At 43.8% G+C, this 21,950-nt stretch overlaps 1 protein-coding gene and 1 long non-coding RNA gene across 2 annotated transcripts; one reads left to right on the top strand and one right to left on the bottom strand.

Moving 5' to 3' along the window:
* Nucleotides 1-452: 452 nt before the first annotated feature.
* Nucleotides 453-11,956, bottom strand: NTPCR (nucleoside-triphosphatase, cancer-related). Its single transcript, XM_088534911.1, has 5 exons — nucleotides 11,901-11,956; nucleotides 9,639-9,801; nucleotides 8,446-8,542; nucleotides 5,325-5,534; nucleotides 453-586 (listed from the first exon to the last, which is right to left on the bottom strand). The coding sequence occupies exons 1-5, from the start codon at nucleotides 11,932-11,934 to the stop codon at nucleotides 518-520; spliced, it is 573 nt and encodes a 190-aa protein (XP_088391037.1). The 5' UTR covers nucleotides 11,935-11,956; the 3' UTR covers nucleotides 453-517.
* A 2,683-nt stretch (nucleotides 11,957-14,639) lies between these two features.
* LOC148592439 (uncharacterized) lies at nucleotides 14,640-19,090 on the top strand. Its single transcript, XR_015913935.1, has 2 exons — nucleotides 14,640-14,733; nucleotides 19,036-19,090. It is a non-coding gene; the product is annotated as an uncharacterized LOC148592439 (long non-coding RNA).
* The last annotated feature ends 2,860 nt before the right edge of the window (nucleotides 19,091-21,950 follow it).

The raw sequence follows: 21,950 nt of genomic DNA, 5'->3' as shown, positions 1-21,950 counted from the left end.
GACCGTGGGCCCCGCTGAGCGGCGCTCTCCGCGCTCCGGAGCGGCCGCGGGCAGAGCCCACGCGCGCCGGGGCACGATGCTCTTCCACCAGAGCAGGACCAAGCCCCGGCTCCTGAGCGCACGTCACCGCGTGCGGCCTGACCACATCAAAGCGCTCTCTAGACCCGGCCATCCGCGCCCACACTGAAGGACTGAAATCTCTACCAGACACAGCCCCAGGGTGTTTGACAGCCAACTGCTTTCACAAGGCGAAACTACCACTTAGCTTCCAAATACGTGTATCAGAATTTCCTGTTAACTACAGGTCTGTTCAATTTTTTGATAGGCTTGTGGACCGAGTAAACAAGAACCCTACTACTACATTTTAAAGTATTATCAGCTCTACCTTACTTGCCTCGGAGGCTCCAATAAACCCTCCAGTGGCTTACACAGGAAGGACAGGCTCTAAAAGATCTGCAAAATGTCGTAGTATTTTATAAAAATAAAAGCTCGGTGTTTGCAGGGAAGAGAAGGATCTTCATTTTCTGCAGGATTCCACAGTTGCCAAGATGTCTTGCAAAATGTTGTTTCTATTTTCCTTATTAACCTAGAGAAAGAAGAACAAAAACTGATGTGAACTGATGTAAACAACCCCCACAACATAGCTTACTTGAGAAACAAACAAAGCAGAGATTAAAATGCATTTCCTTCTCAGTGGAGACCCCTTGAGTGTCAAGCACCTGCCTTCTTCTGTTACTGCAGACACAATGAGCTAACCCCAGAAACCTGCACATGCAAGCAAATACTCGGTGAGCTTCCTGATGTAATCACCCATGGTATTTTGTAGTATTATTCAATGCTGGAATAACTAACAAGAATCACTGAAAGAACCATCTTGTACTTTGATCATTACTAAAATCCTTTTCAATTACCAAATATCATTTTCTGTTAAAGAAGAGTTCCTATTACCTTCAGTACTTGAAAGGATTATATTTATTAAGATGCCATATTCAGTCAAACACACTTGCAATGAAAAATTCAGTGCTTGACAATGCAACTCTGTGCTCCGAGAAACCTTATCATCACAGGAGAAAAACAGTTTCAAAGGAAATAAGACTCCATGCAAAAGCTGGGGGGCTGCTGCAGTGCAGTGTGGAGTTCACCACTTGAGCAGCCCACGGAAACGATGGGCTTCGAGCCCAGCACATGTACAAACGCACAGGGCGAGTCGCACGCCCGGCCCAGCCCGAGCCCAGGCACGGGTTGAACAGCAGCCGGGAAGCGCCAGCAAAGGCTCCGGTCAGCCAAAGCTGCCGAGACTCTCCCCACTGCAGGATTCGGATCCCTGCAGGGAAGGCAGGAAGGAGCCACACAGACAGACAAGCCCAAAAAAAGAAACAACAAGCAAGGGGGTTCGTATTTTTAGAAAAGTTTGAAAAAAGCTGCTTTTGAAGAGGAAGGGGATGACACAATGCAGCATGCAGGAAATAAAACTTTCCACTGCCAGGAAGGTTTCACTGGGTCCCTGCAGCTGCACTTAAAATCTCAGCACACGGATTTGCATCCCCTGATGTACTACAGTAAATACTCAACCAGAGCAAGTCCTCAGTTTAGTTAGTCATACCGCAGAGAGCACAACGACCCAGGGCTGCGAAAAAGCAACATGAACATCAAAAAGCAGGGCGGGAAGAAAGAATTTCTCCCTGAAAGTGTTACTGTTTTAACTAGGTATCCCTGTAAGCCCATCATAAGACAAACAGAAAAACCTGAAGTAACAAGGACAACGAAAGATGGAGTTGCTCATTAGGAAAGCTCTTGCGGGCTGCCAAGGTGCACAAGGCACAGAGGCACCAAACACTGAATCTCACAGCAAGTGTCCTGATTCCCTGACTTTCAAAGGACCTTCTGAACGTTTAATAGCTCTTCCCGCTGCCTTACAGCCAACACCACCATCACTGCGCTTCACCCGTTCCTTTTCCAAGCCCACGCGCCAGAAGTCCAGGGACAGCATCAGAGGGCAAGTGCCGGGCGCTGGGAAGTTGTGCCAAGCCCTCTGCGAAGGCTGCAGGGCAGGGAGCAGCCTCCTCGTGGCTGCAGAGCCTCTGGAGCCTCCACCTCGCGGACAGCCTCTGCCGGCAGCGCGGCGGGGACAAGCGCGCGGGCGCATCTGCAGCTGGAAGCATCTGCACAGGCTGCTTTTCCTAAGAGTTTAGGTAGTCTGCAGGAAAGCCCCTGCACGAACCCAAGCAGACAAGAGTAGAGAAAAAACGTTCTTCCCCTCCCCAAAGCCTCAAGCACTTTCAAATAAAAAATACTTGCAGAGTCGGTTCAACTAGAACCGTTTGGAGGAAGAAAGAGATGAAAGCATTGAAAGAATAAATCCATATTTCCCAATATGTATCAGAATAAGCTGACGCAGATGGATCAACAATATCTCAAGCATCTGACTAACGATTTTGTGTCTAGACCTCCCATTTTACCAGATTCAATACCGAAAGGACTTGACACATAACTACCAGATGCAAGGTGAACCAAATACTAAGTATTCACAAGTGCAGGTCTGCGAGACCATCACAGCAAGAAAGCGAACCGCTTGTGGCAGAAGAGGCACCATTTTGCATCCAGCAGTAGATTCTGGCTCCTGCTCAACAGGAGACCAGCTGCTGGGCTTTTCTACTGCCCTGTAATGGAGGCCTTCTACCCCACAGTAGGATCTGCCACGATTTAGATCCATATAGCTACTTATTTTCCTTCTTGAAAGGCACATAGAACCAAACTTCACCAGCAGGTTTTGTGGAAGCAAAATAGATGGAAACATGAGGAAAAAAAAATGAGTATGTGCCAGCTGCTAAAGGATAATCTGAGCCTATTTAAGGCACCACATCTGCAAAACTACACAGAGCCAGACAATGTAAAAAGAGCCCTCACACTCCTACTGAAAAGCCTCATTCTCAGCAAAATGAAATTGGGCAATGATGGAAAAAAATGTGTTAAATATCAGAGCTCCCATCATTAAGAGCTCTAAAGGTAATAAATTAAACATTTGGGACCAAATCCTCAACTGCTTTAAGGGCATCTGAGCCCATTTACACCAACTGAGAAAACTTTCAAGACAGAAGAGCCTGCAAAACCCAGAACAGCTGTTTTTGTGCACTTACAACCAACCACCAGAACTGCTCCTGTGACACCAAGGGAAGCATCAGAGGACTCTGCTAAGTTCACTGAATGCAGCTTCATTACAAAGCAAGTGACAGAGCACACAGAACACTTTGGAAGGTGCCTGCTCACTTCTGCATGCGTCCAGGCATCACAGAATCAGTAAGATTGACTAACCATGCACTACTTAGGCATTCCACATCCTCCCCGTGCCGCGACCCTGCGAGAATGTCGCTGGTGATGCAGTATTTACTTGAGCCAAGGGCACATCTGACTCCTCCAAGGCCCCTTTCGCTCCTGCTCGTGCACACATTTTAACCAGCTTGGAAAGAGCAGAGAGAGCGTCGCAGGAGCAGTCGAGACAGAAGCTCTCCTATACAGCACTTCAACATACCAGCTCTCTGTTGCTTGGGAATTACTGCAATCTGTCACAAATTTAACACCCGCGTTCTTGGCTATGGGATTCACCAGGGAACTCTCTCTGTTTAAACCAGAGCTCACTCTTCAGCAAAGTTAGAGCAGGCTGCAACCACCTCTGCAGAGGAATCAACACAGGGCTTCAGCTGGCTCTTGTCTGCCTCTCGGCCACGCAGGTCTTGGCACCTCGACCTCCTGTCTCGGGCCATGGGTGATCCCAGAACACGGGAACGGAGTCTTCTCGTGTCTCTGCTCTTGGAATTGCTTCAGCACTTGGTTGAAAAGGCAGCGAACTTCAGAAACAGTAATTTAAGACAAAGATGGGGCCACCAACTAAAAGGAAGCTGAACGGATTTTTCTGAGAACTGCAGTTTTGTGAATCTCATTTTGAAAAGGAAATTAAAAAAGCAGGAGACTTTTGCTTTGTCTGCTTTAAATAAGATATTTCACTATAAAAGTGTTGAAACACTGCCTTTTCCTTCCTCATTCACTGGGACCACAACAAAACAGTCACTTTCACTGTGATCTGCTTCTGCGAAGGAGAGGCTGCAATACTGCTTTAAAGCGTATTACCTCTACTAAGAAACCTGGAGGTGCAACTTTCCACTTACTCAATTCATAGCTCTTTCATATGAAAATTCCATTTGGGATATTTAGTTTTTCTTTTACTAGAAACTGTTGGGACATTAGCGCTTTTGCAAGAAATGAGGAGCTGAAGTGATGAGAACCGAGGAGCTGAAGCGATGGGAACCGAGGCCCCCCGGAGAAGATAACGCCTGTTAGCAACTTTTTAATGAATTAGGCCAGCCATAACCAGATAAACGTCCGGGCGGCCCAGCAACAGAGCATCAGGAAAGAATGCCAGTCAGCTGCAAGCTAACTATGCATGGACACTATAGCCTAACCAATGGGAATGCTGTTGCTTAGCGCGTGTCTGCGTTTACGGGTGTTGGCATTGTATAAAGCTACATAGTAGACAATAGTAAAGCGAATTGAACCTGCTTCACATTGAAGTGTTGTTCATTCCGTCTCGCGGCGTGGGCCTCGGCAAGAAACAATAGACATCAAGCAGAAAAATAAACTGAAGGGATGCGAGCAATATTTAGCCTGTTTTTTGTAAAGCATCCAGGACACCAACAGATACTCAGCAAATGTCGCGCCTGAACTGCTGTGAACAAGCTGTGTTCTGTTGGGGTGAGGTTCTGAGAACTTCTCCCTAGACGATCAGAAATGCACTTTGAGGCTCTAATATTCTGAAAACTGTGTCTGTAAAAATAACATAATAAATTCCAAAAATGGTTCACTGACTCCAGAGAAAGCACACCCCATTTGTGAAGTGTCTTTCTTCTAGCAATCATTCCTGCAAATCAAAATGCTGTCTTTTTTTTTTTTTCTTCCTCGCATATGATTACTGGTAGTATTTCTGCAAGACAACCTGCACAAAAATCTGACTATGCTTAAGAACATTGAATACTTACGTGGCAATAATATTACTACAAGAAAACCTTTAAAAACAACCATTTCATTACTTGTACAGCCCACACAAGCTAAGACAGCTCTGTAAAACTGCTACAGTAAGTGCCAATGGTGATTTTTTTTTTTTAGTAAGGTAAACATCTGTCCATTAAGAACAGAATGGAAACTACAAAATCAACTTCACATGAGCTAACCACAACTACCCAGTGGTGGCAACAATTAGATTTTAAAGAGAGCCAAATACAAACCTGCACCCTAGAACAAAAGGCTCTTTAAGAATATTTAATACTACTCACATTGAAAACTTTAACATCTTTTCTACTTCTTATTTCTTCAACAAGATCCAGTGGTTTTCCCTTAGGTACTGGAATAGTCCCAAGTATCACAGTCCCCGAACCGCTCAGCATTTGACGAACGGCTTGAATGAAGGGCTGGCTGAAGAGTTCCATTTTACCAATCTCATCTATGACACAGATTTTTCTCTCTGCATCACTGCCAGGACTCACCTGTGAAAAAGTTCAGCAAAAGACTGTAACCACACTGAACTTAAAACAAATAAATGCAGTAACTTCTCATCAAAAAGACACCCTCCCAAAAGAAACCAATTCAACGTAAACACTGCAAGGACTCGCACAGTCAAAACTGCTGCTGGTGACTCATAAACCTGCCACTTCTATTTCAGCAAAGATTTTTTGCAAGATTAGGATTAGGAATTTTACTTTATGTTGATATATGTGAAGATACTCCCCATATATAAAGTTTATGCCTGAATTCAGCCCAGTCATCTTTTCAGTATGAAATGGAAGCAGCTCTGACTCTGCCGGCTGAGCCCCTTCGGGCACGCGCCAAGCCCTGCAAAAGGGAACAAACCCAGGCTGGGCTGTTTGGAGACTTTCCCTCTGTCTCCAGTACTTGCAGCACCACGATATAGTTTCAAGACGTCAAAACAGTTTGTCCAAGTGAAACAGCAAGTCAGGAGCCAAAAGTGTAAACAGAGGGATGGTGACATCTCCATAAACAAGTGAGTCCTTCACATTGCACCTTCCTTTCCTGGCTGATCTACAGCTTCGGCTCTTGCCACAAAACTGACATGAACATCAGATTTGAGAAGAGAACTTTACAGCAAAGCGAGCAAGGCAGCAGCTTGCAACACTGCAATAGGGAGTCTCCAGATCTGGCCAAAACCAGAAAACGAACAAGAAAAAACCCACATGAAGCCCCACAAAGGCAGCTTTTTTTTGGGGGGAGGGGGGGAGGACAGGAGGGGGAAAGAAGGGAAAAAAAAGAAAAATAAAATAAAACAAAGGGTGAAAAGGTCAAATACAGCAATCCTCTCGGTATGGCTAGTTATTCCAGTTATTCTCCTCCATCATGTCAGAATAATCATCTTTCTTCCATTTTATGCTCATTATATTACTTATTGCACCAGGATGGAGACAACTTGGGAAGTGAATGAACTATTCAACGGAAGAGAAGTGCACTACCCACCCTGGTTGGAGGAAAGTAACTGAGAATTGCACCCCGTTATTTAAAGATACAGGAAACAAATCAACTCAGGTCAGAAAGCAACTGTAAATCCATGAATAACTACCGATACCAACCATATCATACAGATCCTAAGAAAAAAAAAACTAAACGTTTTCCCTTGAAGACAAGTATTTGTTTGTGGGAAAACTTTGTAGCACGCATGCTAAAATCTTTTCAACCCACCCTGCTCACAGAGCAGTGAAATAAAAAGCCAATACGAATCACTAGGTCTCACATGGAGAAACAGAGCTTTCTGTTTTGAAAGAATCCCCAGTCCTGCATGGCAAAGGGTCTAGAGAGCTTCTCTAGGACCCATTCCTGTTCTCACTGCAGTCCAAGCCTTGAGAGCTGCACCTGCCCCAAGACTACATGGCACACGCCTGCTCCTGGCTTCCCTGAGCCACCCAGCCCCTACCCCTGGTCCTCCTGCCTTAATTCTTCATTTGTTTCATCTTACTGCAAGTCTGCCCTCTTCCTCTCACTCTCCTCCCTCCCATTTCTTACCACCTGCATGATCACATACCCCTCAAATCCACCAGAAGTGCTTTCAGTAAGAACGGTCAAGCACAACTGACCCTCACCAGCACTCTCTACTACTAAGGTTTGTGCTCGGTTTCACACAATTTAATGCAGCAATACAAGGACTCAGAGGACAGCCCATGCTTAATGAAGACTTGTTTATTTAAATTATCTACTCTTCCACTTTTACATTCCTTGGTAAAAAAACAAGGAACAGATCCTCAATTTCCTTCTTGCTCCCTGCACCTCTCTATTTTCTTGCTCTTTCAAAGCTCCTTACTCCCTGGCCCCTGGCCCATTGGGCTTCAACAGTGTAGAAACTCACTACAGGATTTTTCTAGTAGCACAACTCAGCAGCTGCTGCACACAGTTTGTAAGATGCTTCTGCCAACATCAGATCTATTCTTGTTTAATTTTGGAGGGGGAAATGTTAGGGTGGGCAAGAGGGGGAAAAAGGGAGGAAAAAAAAAATCTTAATAGCTCTACTATAATAACATGTTAGGGGAAGGACGGCAAAAAAGATTGCGTGGAAAGGAAGGAATCACATCGAATACATCACACTAATTCACTCTACAACAGCCAGCTGCTGTCTCTAATAAAAGTTTTAAATGAGGAAATACTGTCTGTGTTAGTGTGTAGTGTATACGTTAAACCAGACCCCCAATTTATACTATGTTGGGTTAAAGAATCTCACAATCACATGTTGTTGGCAAATTTTAACTTAGAGAATGTGCCTTGAGCACACAGTATTCAGAAAGAAAAAAAAAACAATAATTTAAAATAAAAAATAGGTCCCTTTTCTGTCACAGCCAAAGAACTCCTTGTAGTGCAGGCTAAGTTTCAAGTTACTGGACTGCTGTTAGCTATTAAAACGCTAACGGTCTGCAGGTACTCATACAGTAGCAATTAAAAATAATTCCTAGATTGAAGAAACAAATGTTGCTACTGGAAGAAAACAGGTATCAGCATGATAGAGGAAAAGGATTTTAAGAGGAAAAATAGCAGCAAAATCCTTTTTCTTGAACCTCTGATGCCTCCTGGTTCTGTGTGAGTAAAGCCAGCTGTACGTTTCACATTTGTCTTTCCTATGCAAAATGGTGGCTTCCTATCACCTGTCTTTCACTTCACGAGGACCTGCTCACAGAAGGATGTCAGATCAAGAATGAGGAGGGAAAGCAGGCTCTCAAACACCACTATAAGTAAAGAAAAACAGGTAAGTTTTGCCCATCCAGCTCCCTAAAGTCAATCAGAATCAGTCAAACCCCAGAAAGGTCATTTATTACCACCCAAAACTAGGGCCTATGAGGGCTCTTTAAGAACACTGCTCATCATAAAGCCTTCATCTTTCAGCAGCTTTAATGTAATACTCACATTTCTCAGTAAAGGAAGAACCAACTGCTCAAAGGAAGCAACGTCTACAACATATTGTCCAACTCGACAATCAGGTCTTGAAGCAGAGGAATCAGAACTGAATTTTAAGAAGAAACAAACAATTCCTCCTAAGCAACATGAATTTAGTGAGAATTTACTGCAGTCAATTAGAGTGGATTTTCGAAAGCCATTATCCTAATAAGTCGAATTCCCTTAATTCTTCTAAGAAAAGAAAATCTGCAAACCACACCCTAAGTCATACTGCAGATAGCACAGTCTACTTTCTAATGATAAATATACCTTAAGCTACTTTTGTACTATGCAAGCGTAAATTTGAACGACGTACCAAAGGGCAAGGGGATCTAAAAGTCAGAAGGTACCATACTGAAATCAAAATATGCGCCTGCAGTTCACACAGATATAAGAACAAGCTTTAAATTAAGTAACAGACACTGAAAACAGCGTCATTACAATAGCCTCAGCTCTCTGTAAGATGCAAAACCTTAAAACAATCTTGGGAAATTTCTTCAACAGTTTGCCCAGGCTGCATCACACTGTCCTGACAAACTCCCTCCATTGGCAGTATTTAAACTAGTTAGTCTGGCCAGCTCTGTCTGAATGAGGTGTCAATGTTACACCTGGCATGGAACAGGAGGCATGGAACGCTAAGTCGACAGAATGAGGTGTGACTGTGCGCCCCCCTGGCCTCTTGGTAGGGCTCTAAAGCCCTCATTTGCTTAAAACTCACTTGTGGGATTTGTAGGCCAGACAGGGGCTCATTAAAATAATGTTATATGACGTTTTCCTTGATTTTCAGTTTCTGTCCCCTTATATTAAGCCAATGGAAACAAAGTTTTCCTCCTAGCATTTTTTTTGAAGAAACAATCCTGCCTACTACAAGCTACTACTCACTATGTCCTAAAGAGACTTGATTCTTTATTAGAGCCAAGAGACTTCAGAAGAGAAAGGGCTCTGCAGCAAATCCCACATCTTGGGTATGAAACGCAGAGCAAGGGAGAACACCCTCTAGCACATTTCCAGCGTTTCCCTGTGCAAGAGTCCACACATAGCGCACAGATATCAACCAGAGCAGGAGAACTGAACAAGGAACCTGACCATGAAACCTTCAAGCGTGCTAAATACAACCTTATGGGGGAACAACAAACCCCTTACAGCAATTAAAACATGCGTACCTAACTCTAGATAAAGGACCTCGTTTTCCAGACAGAGTAACAACATCAAATCCTCTTCTTCTGCCATGTTCTCGGACTTCCTCTGTGTAAAATCCATCAAGGGGAACCCCTGTAGATTTTAGGGCTTGAGTAGCTTTCTGGATCAAAGTAGTCTTTCCAACTCCTAAAAAAAAGGGGAAGCAAAAAGCACACAATATTAAGCCTCTTTTACATTAAGAGTTCACTTTTAAACACCACAGCAATGATTTAACAGAAACATGGATTACTTTCTAAGCCTGGAAATTCTTTAAATGGTAAGAGAGGAGACAAAAGCATTTTTAAAATGCATTTTCTACTAACACTGTAACAGTTTATTAATCTTTAAGAAGTATGTCTGTAGCAAAGTCACAAGAGAGTGGTACAAACATCCCAGGCCGGCAGTGAACTTGCTTACTTAGATAGTGCTGAGCCCTGGGCAGGCTATAAAGCTCGACCCACCTCAGGCGAGAACAAGAATTATCCCCTCTTAAGAGTCAATCTGTTATACAGCTGATATCCAAGCTAGCTGCAAGTTACTCCCTCTCCCTTTCTATCACTGCTCTTGATTACTGTTAAAAAAACACAGCAGAATTCATTCCTTTTTAGATCATTAGGTCAAAATAGATTGAAAGCACAAGGAGCCTACCTTCCAAGGGCATTACGTACATTTAACTGCTACGGCTGTCCTAAAAACAAAAGGACTCAATACCCTCAAAATATTAGGACCTAAATGGCTAAAAATAATAATTTTAAAAAAATCCCAAAACAGGAGCAGGTTTCTAACACATGATAACTGAAACAAGAAAGGTTTTGACAGATGTATGGAAAACCTGATTCAGCAGGAGAACAATCCGGGGCTGGAACAAGTGGCCTAGAGAGGTGGTGCAGGCTCCATGCCTGGAGGTTTCCAAGACCAGACTAGATGAAATCCTGAGCAACCTGTCCTGACCTCACAGCAGGCCCTGTTTTAGACCTCCTGGTGTCCCATCACGTCTGAATTGCCCCATGATCCTGCAATCCACTCTCCTACCCCAAGACTTAAAGCCCTTCCTATCTGATGCCCCTTCGGCATTTTTTGGTACACCTCCTACTATGTGAATACTGGCCATCTTCCAAACATATTCCCTGTTCCCTTTTCTTTGACATTTTACAAGTATATCCCTTAACAATCTCCTTTTAAGCCCAACTTTATCTCCCCTCACAAAATCCAAAGTTATCAATTCATCAATTGCAGTCCTGTCAAAAAAAAAAAAAATCAGCTTTAGAAGGTAGAAAATATCCCACAGAATACAGCAGTAAATACCTGGAGACAAGGAGCACAAGGAGCAAGGCCAAATGCAAGGTGCCTGAAGAGGCTGACAAATCCTTTTCAAGAACACATACATACCTCATTCCTCGCTCAGTTTTAAGCTGATTTACAAACTATTTCCTCAAAAGTCAGTATCAACGATAACATCTTCTGCAGCTTCAAGGGCATCTAGTCAAACTCCTAAACAAACTTTTCATAATCGAGGGAAAAGGGATTCTGGGTGTTTGAGCAACAAGAAATGACACACGTGGCACCCTGGCTACCTACCGTCTTTCCCTGACCTGGCCTCTGCAATGGAACCAATTTAGATACAGGGATTTTTCCCATTCGGCCACCTTTATTTAGCACATTGCCAAAATAAGTGATTCAAGTGAAGCTTAAGCAGATTCCATGTTGAACACATATCCAGTTAAAACACTGCATTCAATTTCAGTTAAATGGACATAGATTAAGGCCTAGCTTCTGATTATTCAGGTGTATGCTGCAAAACCAAATCCAACAAAAAAGCTACAGGTACACTGCGTGAATTTTAAGTGTGTTGCATTTTAAGTGGATTGCAGACCAGAGAGGTCTGTTCTGCAAAAGGGTCCCCAAATGGCGGAGCAGGCCCACGGCTCTACTCCCAGAGCTCCACAGCGAGCTTGGCCATCGCAACAGCTGGGGCATTTATTAACCTCTCAGCTCAGCGCCACCCGCTCTGCGACCTCCCCGGCCACCAGGACCTGCTCGGGGCTCCCCAAAACGCGGCCGGGCCCCCCGGGACACCAATTACCACGCAGGCTGGAAGTGCCGAATCACTGCAGTTAGGGCACACAGCCAATAACCCCCAAAAAACTAACAGCGACTGCTGCTTAACGGAGGGGTTCGTCCTCCGGGAACCTCTCCCGCCCCAAGCCCGCGGGCAGCGCCCCTCGCCCCGCGGGCAGCGCCATTACCTGGCGGTCCCGTGAGGAAAACGTGCCTGGACATGGCGGCCGCCGCTCCCGCCCCGCGCCCGGCGGCGCCGCCGCCCTCGCTCCGCCCCGGCCCGGGCCCCGCGCCGCCCTCGCTGCTCCCCGCGGCCGCCGGAGGCGTTGGGCGCCGCGGGGGTCTCGCAGCGGGGCCCCCCGAGCCCTCGGCGCTGTCCGAGCGGGGTCTGAAGTGGGGGGTGCCCGGGACAGACGGTTGGGAGCAGCGGTGGGGCCGGCCCGGGTGATCAGCTAGAGACGGCTCGGGATTGAGGGGGGTGGCAAAAGGAGGTCTCTCTGCCTTGGAAAGTACGTAAAATAAAATAATACAAAATAAAGTGGTGCGACTGCGTGCCTGCATGGCTGCTGGGGCAAGCCAGGGAGCCCGGAGCCCTCAGTTTGGGTGGAGATACCCCGAAATTGGGGGTAGGACTGGTGGTGCTTGTCCCCGGGGGGCAGGACGGCCTGGTGTGCGGGCCTGACAAGGGTGTCACCTTCTCCATGCACCATGTCACGCTGAGGTGTCACCTCAACCGGCACCACAGCCCTGTGCTGGGAGCTGCGCAGGGTTAAACTGCTGCCCTCCGAGCTCCCTCCCCAAAGACTGCCTTATTTAAGATTTGGGATTAAGGGAGAAGGAAAAGAAAGCGGAAAAAATAATTTCCTCAATGTGGGTCAGCTTTTTCTTTTTGCTGGCAGCTTGACCTATTTAATTGCTGAATGTGTTACAGAAAGCTCTCCCTAGGGCTTCCATCCAGTGCAGTAAACAACATGCGATGCGGGAGGCAGCAAACCGCTCACGTAAAACACAACTGGCTTGTCTGATTCCTCCGTGCAGAGAGCAAGCGAAGGAGTTAAAATACTGGGTTTTTGCAAAGCTGACTGCACTGGGTCACAAATGGAAACATTTGGCGAGTTTAAGGACAGTCTCTGACAAACATTCCTCTGCATCCCAAAACACCACCTGCGTTTGGCCTTGTAATTTGCTTAGACTCAGGAGACAGGGATGTGTGCAAGTGCAGGAGTGAAGAAGAGGTTTTGTGCTGAGGACTGAGATGTGTTGGGTGAGGCTGGGTCCTGCCGCTGCAATATCCCCTCCTTTCCGTAAGCACCAAAGTGGACATCCAAAATGCTGAGCTGTCAAAAGGATACATCCTCAGCTTGTCAATAGTTTTCACTAAATGCTTCTCTTCGAGCTCAGTGCATCTTTTTCTCTTGCCCTTATTTTCAATGTGTTCTCGGGGCTTTAAGGTTTATTAATCATTTTCACAGTGGTAACAAGAGTATCCTCTTTCAGCCCCAGGAAATGCATAGATCAGCAAGAAGAGAGTACATCACAGCAGACAGGTATTTCCATAAATCAGAAAAAAGTACTTTTGATGTGTACATCATGCATGGCCACTCTTCCTTATATTGTTTTTGCACTTTTTAACAGGATGAGCAACCCTTTACTTAGTGATTCTGCATCTTTAAACGGACAGTATTTTCTTTGGGGTCAGCTAGAAGCGGGGGCTGTGTACAACATTAGGTCATCTAAAAGCACGAGGGATGCAATCAGCTATTTCACCGCATAATAAGAATACTTTGTGCTACCCCAGTTCTTGTTGCTGAGAAAGCAAAAGTCTCTCTTAGGCTCCAGTTACAGAAGGGTCAGCACTTTTACTAGGTGAGAGTTATCACTCCTACCTTTAGAAGGAGAAAACTGCAACAACGAACTGGTAAGAGATAGGGTTAAAAATTAGGTGTTTGGTCCTTAAAGTGGCATACAGAACCCAGACCTGATGCATAGCATCCCAAGAGAGTATGGAGGGAAAGGAAGGTGCCCTGCAGAGGTGACAGAACCAGCACAGCTTGCCCATAGGAAATGAAACATGGGAGAAGGATGCTTAGAAAGCCTCTCACCTCTAGGTCTGATGAATTGCTCTCAGGGTGGTTTCAGATGGACTTTATAAACAGAAACCTTTTACAGCTGCACTAATAATAATTACAGGCAAAGCACCTCATTATGTCATAGGCTACCATTTAATCACTAGGAGTCATGCAACCTCGAGGGGATTGAAATACATATTATCTATCTGCCAGGAGAATGCTCCTGTCACCAAATCTATATGGTATAGCCCCAAACTCAAGTTGATTCGGCCAGACAGAGCATGGTTAGGATGCTGATGTAGGAGAGAGAAGATCTAGTTTCTGCCCCTGTAGCAGCATTGTATAGTCATTGGGTATATCAGGGAAAATCAATATACTTTTTATTTATATGTATGTGAAGTGTGAGGCATGGTAAGAAACAAATTTACAAGCAGAGCAGGATTGTCAGGATTTCAGTTTACAGCATTTGTACCTCTAATTGTCCTAACTACTTTACTGGATCAGGCCGAAGTCCATTTTGGAGGGGACAGCATAACTTAGACATCGTGTTTGCCTATACTATTGATCTCACTGATTATCACATTTAAGTAATTTATCTTTCTCTTGAACAAAATGCCCTTATTCCTCATTGCACATGAGTAGCATTGAACTTATTAAATACTTTATTAAAAAAAGATTGACAACTCTGACATGGTTTGGCGGGGGAGAAGGAGGTAGGGAGAAAAAGAGGGAACAGTTTCCCTTATCTTCCAGAAATGAAAAGTAGATTTTCATAGCTTACTGTCAAGTACTTTGTTTTCTTTTCAGCAGTGATAAATTGTTGTAAAAAAAGAACCACAGAACAGAACTGTGTGTTTACTAGACTATTAAAACAAGAACAACACTTTGTAACTGGCTGCCTCACCCTTGCCCTGAACTTCCCACGCAGCATCTACAGTGATTGATTTTACAGGTAAGTTTTTTGGTATAATATTAAACTATTTCAGACTACTGGCTGGTTGCCCAGGCAGGCCACATAAAGAGACCCAGACAATGTTGTTTTATTCAACATACAATTTTACTAGGTTTTATAAATCAATTTTTCATTTTCAGAATTGCCTGAGGGGAGGTTTAGGGCTATCACTACTGTTTGACAGACCCTCTGATTTCTTGCACCATGCTCTCAGAGCCGTTTCATCCTGTCTTCTGATACACTTGACAGCAATTTCACTGCGTGGCTAAGGCTTTGGTCATGCAAACAAATGTATAAGTAAAGCAGTTGCAACAGCGGGGCATAAATTAAGTCAGCATTCCACATAGATTTCCATTGTAATTAGTACCATAAAATATTTTGTCTATCTAGGTCTGTCTATCTAGCTATCTATCTAGCTATCTGTCTAGCTCAAAATGCCAAAATAAAAAGAAGCAGTTACACTAGTTTTGCTTTTGCAGAGTTTTGCTACTGAAGGGACCTTATATGCTAAATCAATTTGAAGTTCTATATATATTCCGCAAAGATTTACGTTTGCTCCCTTTGCTCTAAAGATTACTCCTGATGTTTCTATTCTATAATCCAGTGATACAATAGTAGTTCAAGAAGCGTGAGCCAGAATCCAAGTTGTCTTCTGTGCTGTAATCTCCATGCAGCCGGCTTGCTCTCCTGGTTATGGGGTTTTTACATTCTTGTCTAGAGACGGGCTGGAATAGCAGAAACACCACACTGTCCACATACCTTGACTGCTTGTGGACTGTGCCAGTCTCTGCACTTAGGTGAGGGTCAGCTAAATTCAACTCATATTGAACTCAAAGGCCATGAGGGAAGTCTCATGTCTGGAAAAGGTCTCTGAAGTACAAATGGTAAGTTGTGAATCTCAGTTCTGAGTGACCTGTAGTGACCTTGGAAAGAGTTGCCAGTCATTGTTATAGACTGTTTGCTAAGCCTGGGGAAGATCCCATTTACTGCTAGATGTTCACTGGAAAAAAAAAAAAAAAAAAGAAAAGAAACTTGGATGCAGTCCTAAACCTTTATGTTGAATGGCGGGAAATTAATTAACTGCAAGTTTCCAGATCAGTGGTGAAGAAAAGAGGCCATTTATGATATTTATGGTATTTCCTAGAGGAGGAGCTGGAAGGAATAAAGGAGTAATCTAACATCTCTGACCCGCACCCTCAATTGGGCAGTAATTTACATTGCAGCACTGTGCTTCAAGGAAGGCACAGCACGTTGTCACAGTCTTGGTCCTTAGTTTTTTAAGTCTCAGGTTTCCTTTGGCATGGAAGAGAGAAATGTTTCTTTTTCTCTCCAAGAGATTTTTTTTTAATCCATGATATTCTGAGTTTCTACAGCACTTTGCTTATGTCAGGATAGAGGCACACTTTTTGTCTTGAGAGATTTAACTTTAGAGAGTTCCAAGTATCCTTTATTTTGCCATTGTTCTCACTTGCAAGGAAGACTCCTTGTTCTCATAAACAGTGCATTTAGCTATATGTCACTTGGCATCCAATAATATTTGTGATGGTATCCTTCTGTTTGATGCTGTTTTCCCATGGAGTAATCACTGAGTCAGCCGGTGCCTGGGAGCAAGCACTCAGTGTCTACAGTTTGTCGATCTTTAATCTAATACTTCCCAGAGAGATTAGCCATTAGGTACACACATTAGGTTCTGTCTCCTCTAGACAGAAATGGCAGTGCTCTCAGGATCGGTGATTTGTATAAAAGTTACCTGTCTGTCCATCTTTCACCTGTGGGTCATGGAGCTGAAATCTTTCATGTTCCACCATTTGTTGTGTTCCACAGAACAGAAGAAATTCCTGAAAATATTTCCTGAAAGTAGAGACAGAAAAAATAAGTTATGTCAGTTATTATAAACACTTTTATATGAAAGTGAGAATATATTTACGAAATTGGATTCGCTTTTGTAAAGAAACCTTCAAAGAGCTTAATTCTGCATCTGTAGCAGCATAGCATGTCATCTCCCAGAAATGTTTCTCTGTCAACCCATATGGTTATGTACCCTAACACTGCACACATATACACACACATACACTCACTCTCTCTCAAAAAAAAAGGCATGCCTAGAGGAACAATTGCTCCCCGCATAAATGCTTAAGCCCTTCAGAGTAATGTGTACTGTAAGGCAAGATGTACTGTAAGGCAATGTGTACTGTAAGGAGGAAAGAGGGTGCCGGAGCACGGGAACAGGCTGCCCAGAGAGGCTGTGGAGTCTCTGTCTCTGGAGATCTCCAAGGGCCGCTTGGACGCAGTCCTGTGCCACATGCTCTGGGTGACCCTGCGTGTGCAGGGGGTTGGACTAGATGATCCCTGGAGGTCCCATCCAACCTTAAGGATTCTATGATTCTATGAAAACCAGTTCAGTACACCTTAGATTAGTAATTGAACAGGATTTTTAAGATGAAAAGCAGGTGATGGAAGTGATGATATGGGACAGATCAGCAGTATAAAGCTATATATTTCTGTGCCCCACTGATTTTGTTGAAGCTTGCCCAAGGCTACAGGGTGCATCTATATGTCTCGTTAAATGACATAGTTCTCCTTACTAGTGGGACAAAGAAAAATACCATTAAAAGATGTTTCCTTCACCTGGTACCAAAAGATATTTCAAGATACAATGTCCTCCTGTAATTTGGAATCGGATCCATTGACTTAAAGTCACCGCAGTGTTAGTGGTGAGACTGAGAGGAATTCATCTTACATGACAGCAGTAAGTATTGCTCCAAAGAGTCAGACTGAGAGAGGAGGAAAGGAGCAAGGAGTTGACACAAAATAGCTGATTTGGTACTAAAGCATAAATTGCACAGCAGTTTTTCTAGATTGGATGAGTAACAAATTTAGGTCTTACCTAAAAAAAGAAAACAAAAGTCTGTCAGGGATAACAAGTCATGGTAAATTGTCCTTTTATGGAGTTTGCTTGTCCTCTACATTCGCTAAAAACTATTAAAAGTTTCTTGGGCAGAAGGTCTTGTGCATCTCCTATTTGTGGAAACAAAGCCCTATTTTCCTGTGTTGCTCTTCAGACTGAAGAACACCATGTACATGATGTTATTATTTGTTTTCTTCCTGAGACAAGAAATATGTTGGGCTAGTATGGTCTTAGTAGTTAATTTCTTAATTTGCTGATCACAGGCAGTCCAATACGAACCCCTCTCAGATCTAGCAGTCTCCTCAGAAGTCTTTGCCAGGGGGCAGCAGGCGCAGGGCTGCTCTGTGGGAGGAGGTGAACCTGGAGCTGGGGGTGACCATGGCCAGAAGGGCACTCTCCGTGACCAGAGCAGCACCTCTCTCTGTGAACACTGGCTGCTGGTAACAGCAGGGCCATGGAGAGGCCCAGGCAAGGTGAGGCGGTGAATCAGGTCCAGGGGCCATCCAGGGAGTCCAGTGAGGAGCAACAGAGACAGGAGTGGCGACAAAGCTAGAGCTTATCTCCAGTGGGTCCATCTAGAAGGCAGGGCTGGAGACAGAGCTACAGCACAGGTCCACGCCTATCCAGGACAAGGGCTGTGTGAGTGACAGACCAGAGATGGGACTGGAAACAGCTGGACCTGCAATGTAATTTGGGCGAGGAACGATGCTCCAGGGCTCACCTGAAATGGGGCCTGTGGCAGGGCTGTGTGGGGAGGCCCCTGTGGAGGCTCCTCAGGGCTTGTGAGGCTTTTTAGATTGCCTGGCCCTGTGTCACAGAGTTGTAGTTCTTGCTCTTTGATTAAAGCTGAGCATGTTTTCCCATGGATTTTAGCTTTGGTCCTAGGGAAGCAAAACTCCTGTGATTATGCTGCATGCATCTGTCTGTATTTCACACCACCTCTTAGGATTTTTGAACCTCCTGAGCAATTGCAGACAATTAGGCAGAGAGGAAAGACTGACAAATCTAGTACGTTACTATTTATTTTTCAAACCTGCATGTCTGGATAGAAGAGGAAGACCCCTCTCACTGAGGGGAAATATGCTGCATAAACAGAATCCGTATCAAACGAGAGAAAAGACAGAGCACGACCCAAAACATAAAGCCATAGGATACCAGATTTCATTGTTTCCATTCTCTGTTAAGCAGCTTGAGTGTTTGCTCCTCTCAGTGATCTTCCACCTCCCACTTCTTCAAAAAGAAAACAGCCTCCTTGAAATTGCTTGCCATTTTGCATGAGATCCTATTTGTTTAGTGGAGATAGCAAGGAGTATTCATTCTGCAAAAGAATGCATCTTGGTTAAGGGATTTTAAAAACAATTTTTCAATGCTGATCTGTTTTTTTTTTTTTTTAGATACTCGCCTGCAAATTTTGAATGGATTCTGCTGAATGCTAAATATCAAAGATGTCAGTGGGACAGCCTGTAAGTAAGAACAAAACTTTTAGCAACAGAGTAAAAAATAGATTGTATTCCTGGATTTTTCAATTGCTGTTTTTTAAGATATTCTTCCTCTTTTTTTTTTTTTTTTTTGGTCAAGAAAACATCATTCTTGTGATTGCTGGTTTTCATTCCAACATTCAGGTGGAATTCAGTTAATTATATTAGAGCATTTGGGCTGTATATATACAAGCATTTGGAGGCCATTTGCTTGGCCTCCATGATTCTCAAGAACTTCAGTAACATTCCTCATTCAGTAAGCACCACTAGCACATGAATGTTCAGCTCTCATAAAAGTCTAGTTGTTCGGCATAATGCAAATTTTAATTCTTCTTTAGAAGGGAACACTTTGCCTATTTGTGTAAGCACAATTCAAAACACTGTAATGGAAGTTACAAGCTGAATATTCATGTTCTAGCTCTTATATTGTTTAAAGAGGTAATTAGTCAACTACATCAGCATAAATAATAAAAAATAATGCATCTACCTAAAAAAAAAGTCTTTCAGGAACTGATCACAATGGATGAAGATCAGCTCTTCATGGCCACGTAATGCTTTTGCAAAATCGTTTTGTTTTATCAGCATGTGCACTGACTGTTACCCAGATTTTATAATCTACAATCAATCTGTCATTGAAGGGGGGGTGATTGCATATGTGACCAAGACGTGATGGTTTTCAGTAGAAAAAGGAAAGGCTTTGCTTGCTGCCTCACACATCAATTAAAATGATACTTTCAATTAATCATGTTTAATCTTGATTAATCAATTAATCAATCATGCTCAGTTTACAGGCAGGAATATACGCTTTGCTCTTTTGAATGACAGTTGGCAGAATGGTTGATACATGCTTCTCTGTTTCTCTTGTATCTTCTCCCTGGTTACAGTTTAAAAGAGATCCTGTACCCCTGCTCTTTTTATGACAACAGCACCTTTTCCAAAGAAGATTCAGTCACTAATAGTTATGTTTGTATTCTTTTTCTACCAAGAAAAGAACAAAGGATCTGAATTCTGCCTGCTAAATAAATTCCTCCTAGTGCCACCCGTGGTTTTGCCAAGCCACACTGAGCAAAGTCACAGAGAGTAAAAAAACAGTCTCTCTAGTGCTAAAATCTATATAAACCCTGGCACAACTGTCCATCATTTCCTGACTGAAGTGAAAAATAAAAGCCTCTTTTGGCATTAGCAGTTAATGGTACTGAAATTGCTGACTAGCCAGTTCAGCTCAATATCACTGGGAAAAAGTAACCTGAACAGTCAGATGGATAAAAACTATTTTTTAAATGATAAAAACATTTTCATAGTTACGATTTGTTTTAGTTACTGTTTTTATCATGTGTATTCTAGCTTAGGTGCATTTGTCATGGTACTGGTAATGTAGTTATGTTTAATTTCTCCTATAAACCCTTGCAGAGGGCTGTGTGTAATTCTGTTTCTGTCGTTACAAATTCTGATTCATTGGTTTACATTATTGTTCTGAAGTCTTAGTTGCCAGGAATAGTGGTTTGCCTCCTTGCCAGGAACTGAAGATTTGTTTTCTTCCCAGAAGAAAAGCTGTTATTTACGTGTTCATAATACATGCTTTCCCTGCATGATTGATATTTGGATTCATTTGCAGTTTAGGTGTTTTTCAAGTAAAAATCCTTCATGAGTGAAGGATCCATCCTTCATATTCTGAAGGGATTGGATTAACGTCAAATAGTATTAGTGTGGGTAGAAATATCATACCAAAATGGGTATAAATATCATATCAAAGGAATATATTTAACATTTAAGATGTAACAAAGGATGAATCCCTACCCTATGATCTTGTATCAGAGATTGTCCATCCTCCACCAAGCATCTGGTTTGTATTCAGCCTTACTACTGTTAGTTGTTACGGTGAGCCCATGGAGGAGCAAACACAGTGGTTTTTCCCTAGGAGTGGTGGAAGGCTACTTCCTTCCAGTTCCATTTGAGATACTTATTTTTGTGTAATGAAACTTCCCCATTCAGCATTAGTCCTATTCCTTAAGGCAAAAACTGGAAGTCAGTTTAATTGTGGGAAAGTACATTTTGGAAAGTAAAGTTAAAGGCGTTAATGGAGGCAGGACTAGGTTTGGGCTTTTCACCTCCTCGCTCCGTCAGCCCGCAGCAAGGGTTGGCTGCTCCGGAAGAGAAGGAGGAGCCGGCACCTTGCCAACAAGGAGCCAGGATACAGAGCAGCAGGTTCGGGTCAGAGACAGCCATCAAGGTCAGACTCAGTCCAGGGATCTCCCGGCAAGCCCAGTGGTGGCCCCAGGTTCAAGCTGGGAAGGTGGGACCACGGGTGCATCTCCGACTCGGGGAGACCCGGCTACAGCGCTGCACAGGCAGGGGCCGGTGCGAGTCCTCAGCCTCTGAGCAGCTCCTAAGGGAGAGGCCCTTGGTCCCAGCTTCACAACAGCTTTTGTCAGCAGTGCAGCCGGCCTGGGAGGCAGCCAGTGAGACTCCTCAGCCTTAGCCAGCTAAACTCATGCACGGGCAATGCACTCCAGGCCTTGACATCTTCTACCATGGAGTTGGCTTTCCTAGAGCAAAACGGGAGGTATAGTCCCTGCTTTAAGTGCCATCAGGGCCCTGCTGGCACCACCAGCCTTCCCTGTCCCTGCCTATGCCACCGCTCGGTCCCTCCCTGTCCATCCAGTAAGAATGCAGGGTGAAGCCTGAAATGAATTGCATTAAAGAGGGTAGTTGAACCTGGTAAGAAGTATTCTGTCTTTAAAATATGCGTCCATGTTTCTTGGTTAGAATCCTTATTTTATATCAGATGCAACTTAAAAGTCAGTGTTTTCCAGATATGGTGTCTAACATGT

The sequence above is a fragment of the Tinamus guttatus genome, unplaced genomic scaffold, assembly GCF_059628265.1.
Source record: "Tinamus guttatus ecotype Peru unplaced genomic scaffold, ASM5962826v1 Tinamus_guttatus_pri_ptg000601l, whole genome shotgun sequence".
Lineage (NCBI taxonomy): Eukaryota > Metazoa > Chordata > Aves > Tinamiformes > Tinamidae > Tinamus > Tinamus guttatus.
This window is presented reverse-complemented; position numbering and strand designations above follow the sequence as displayed.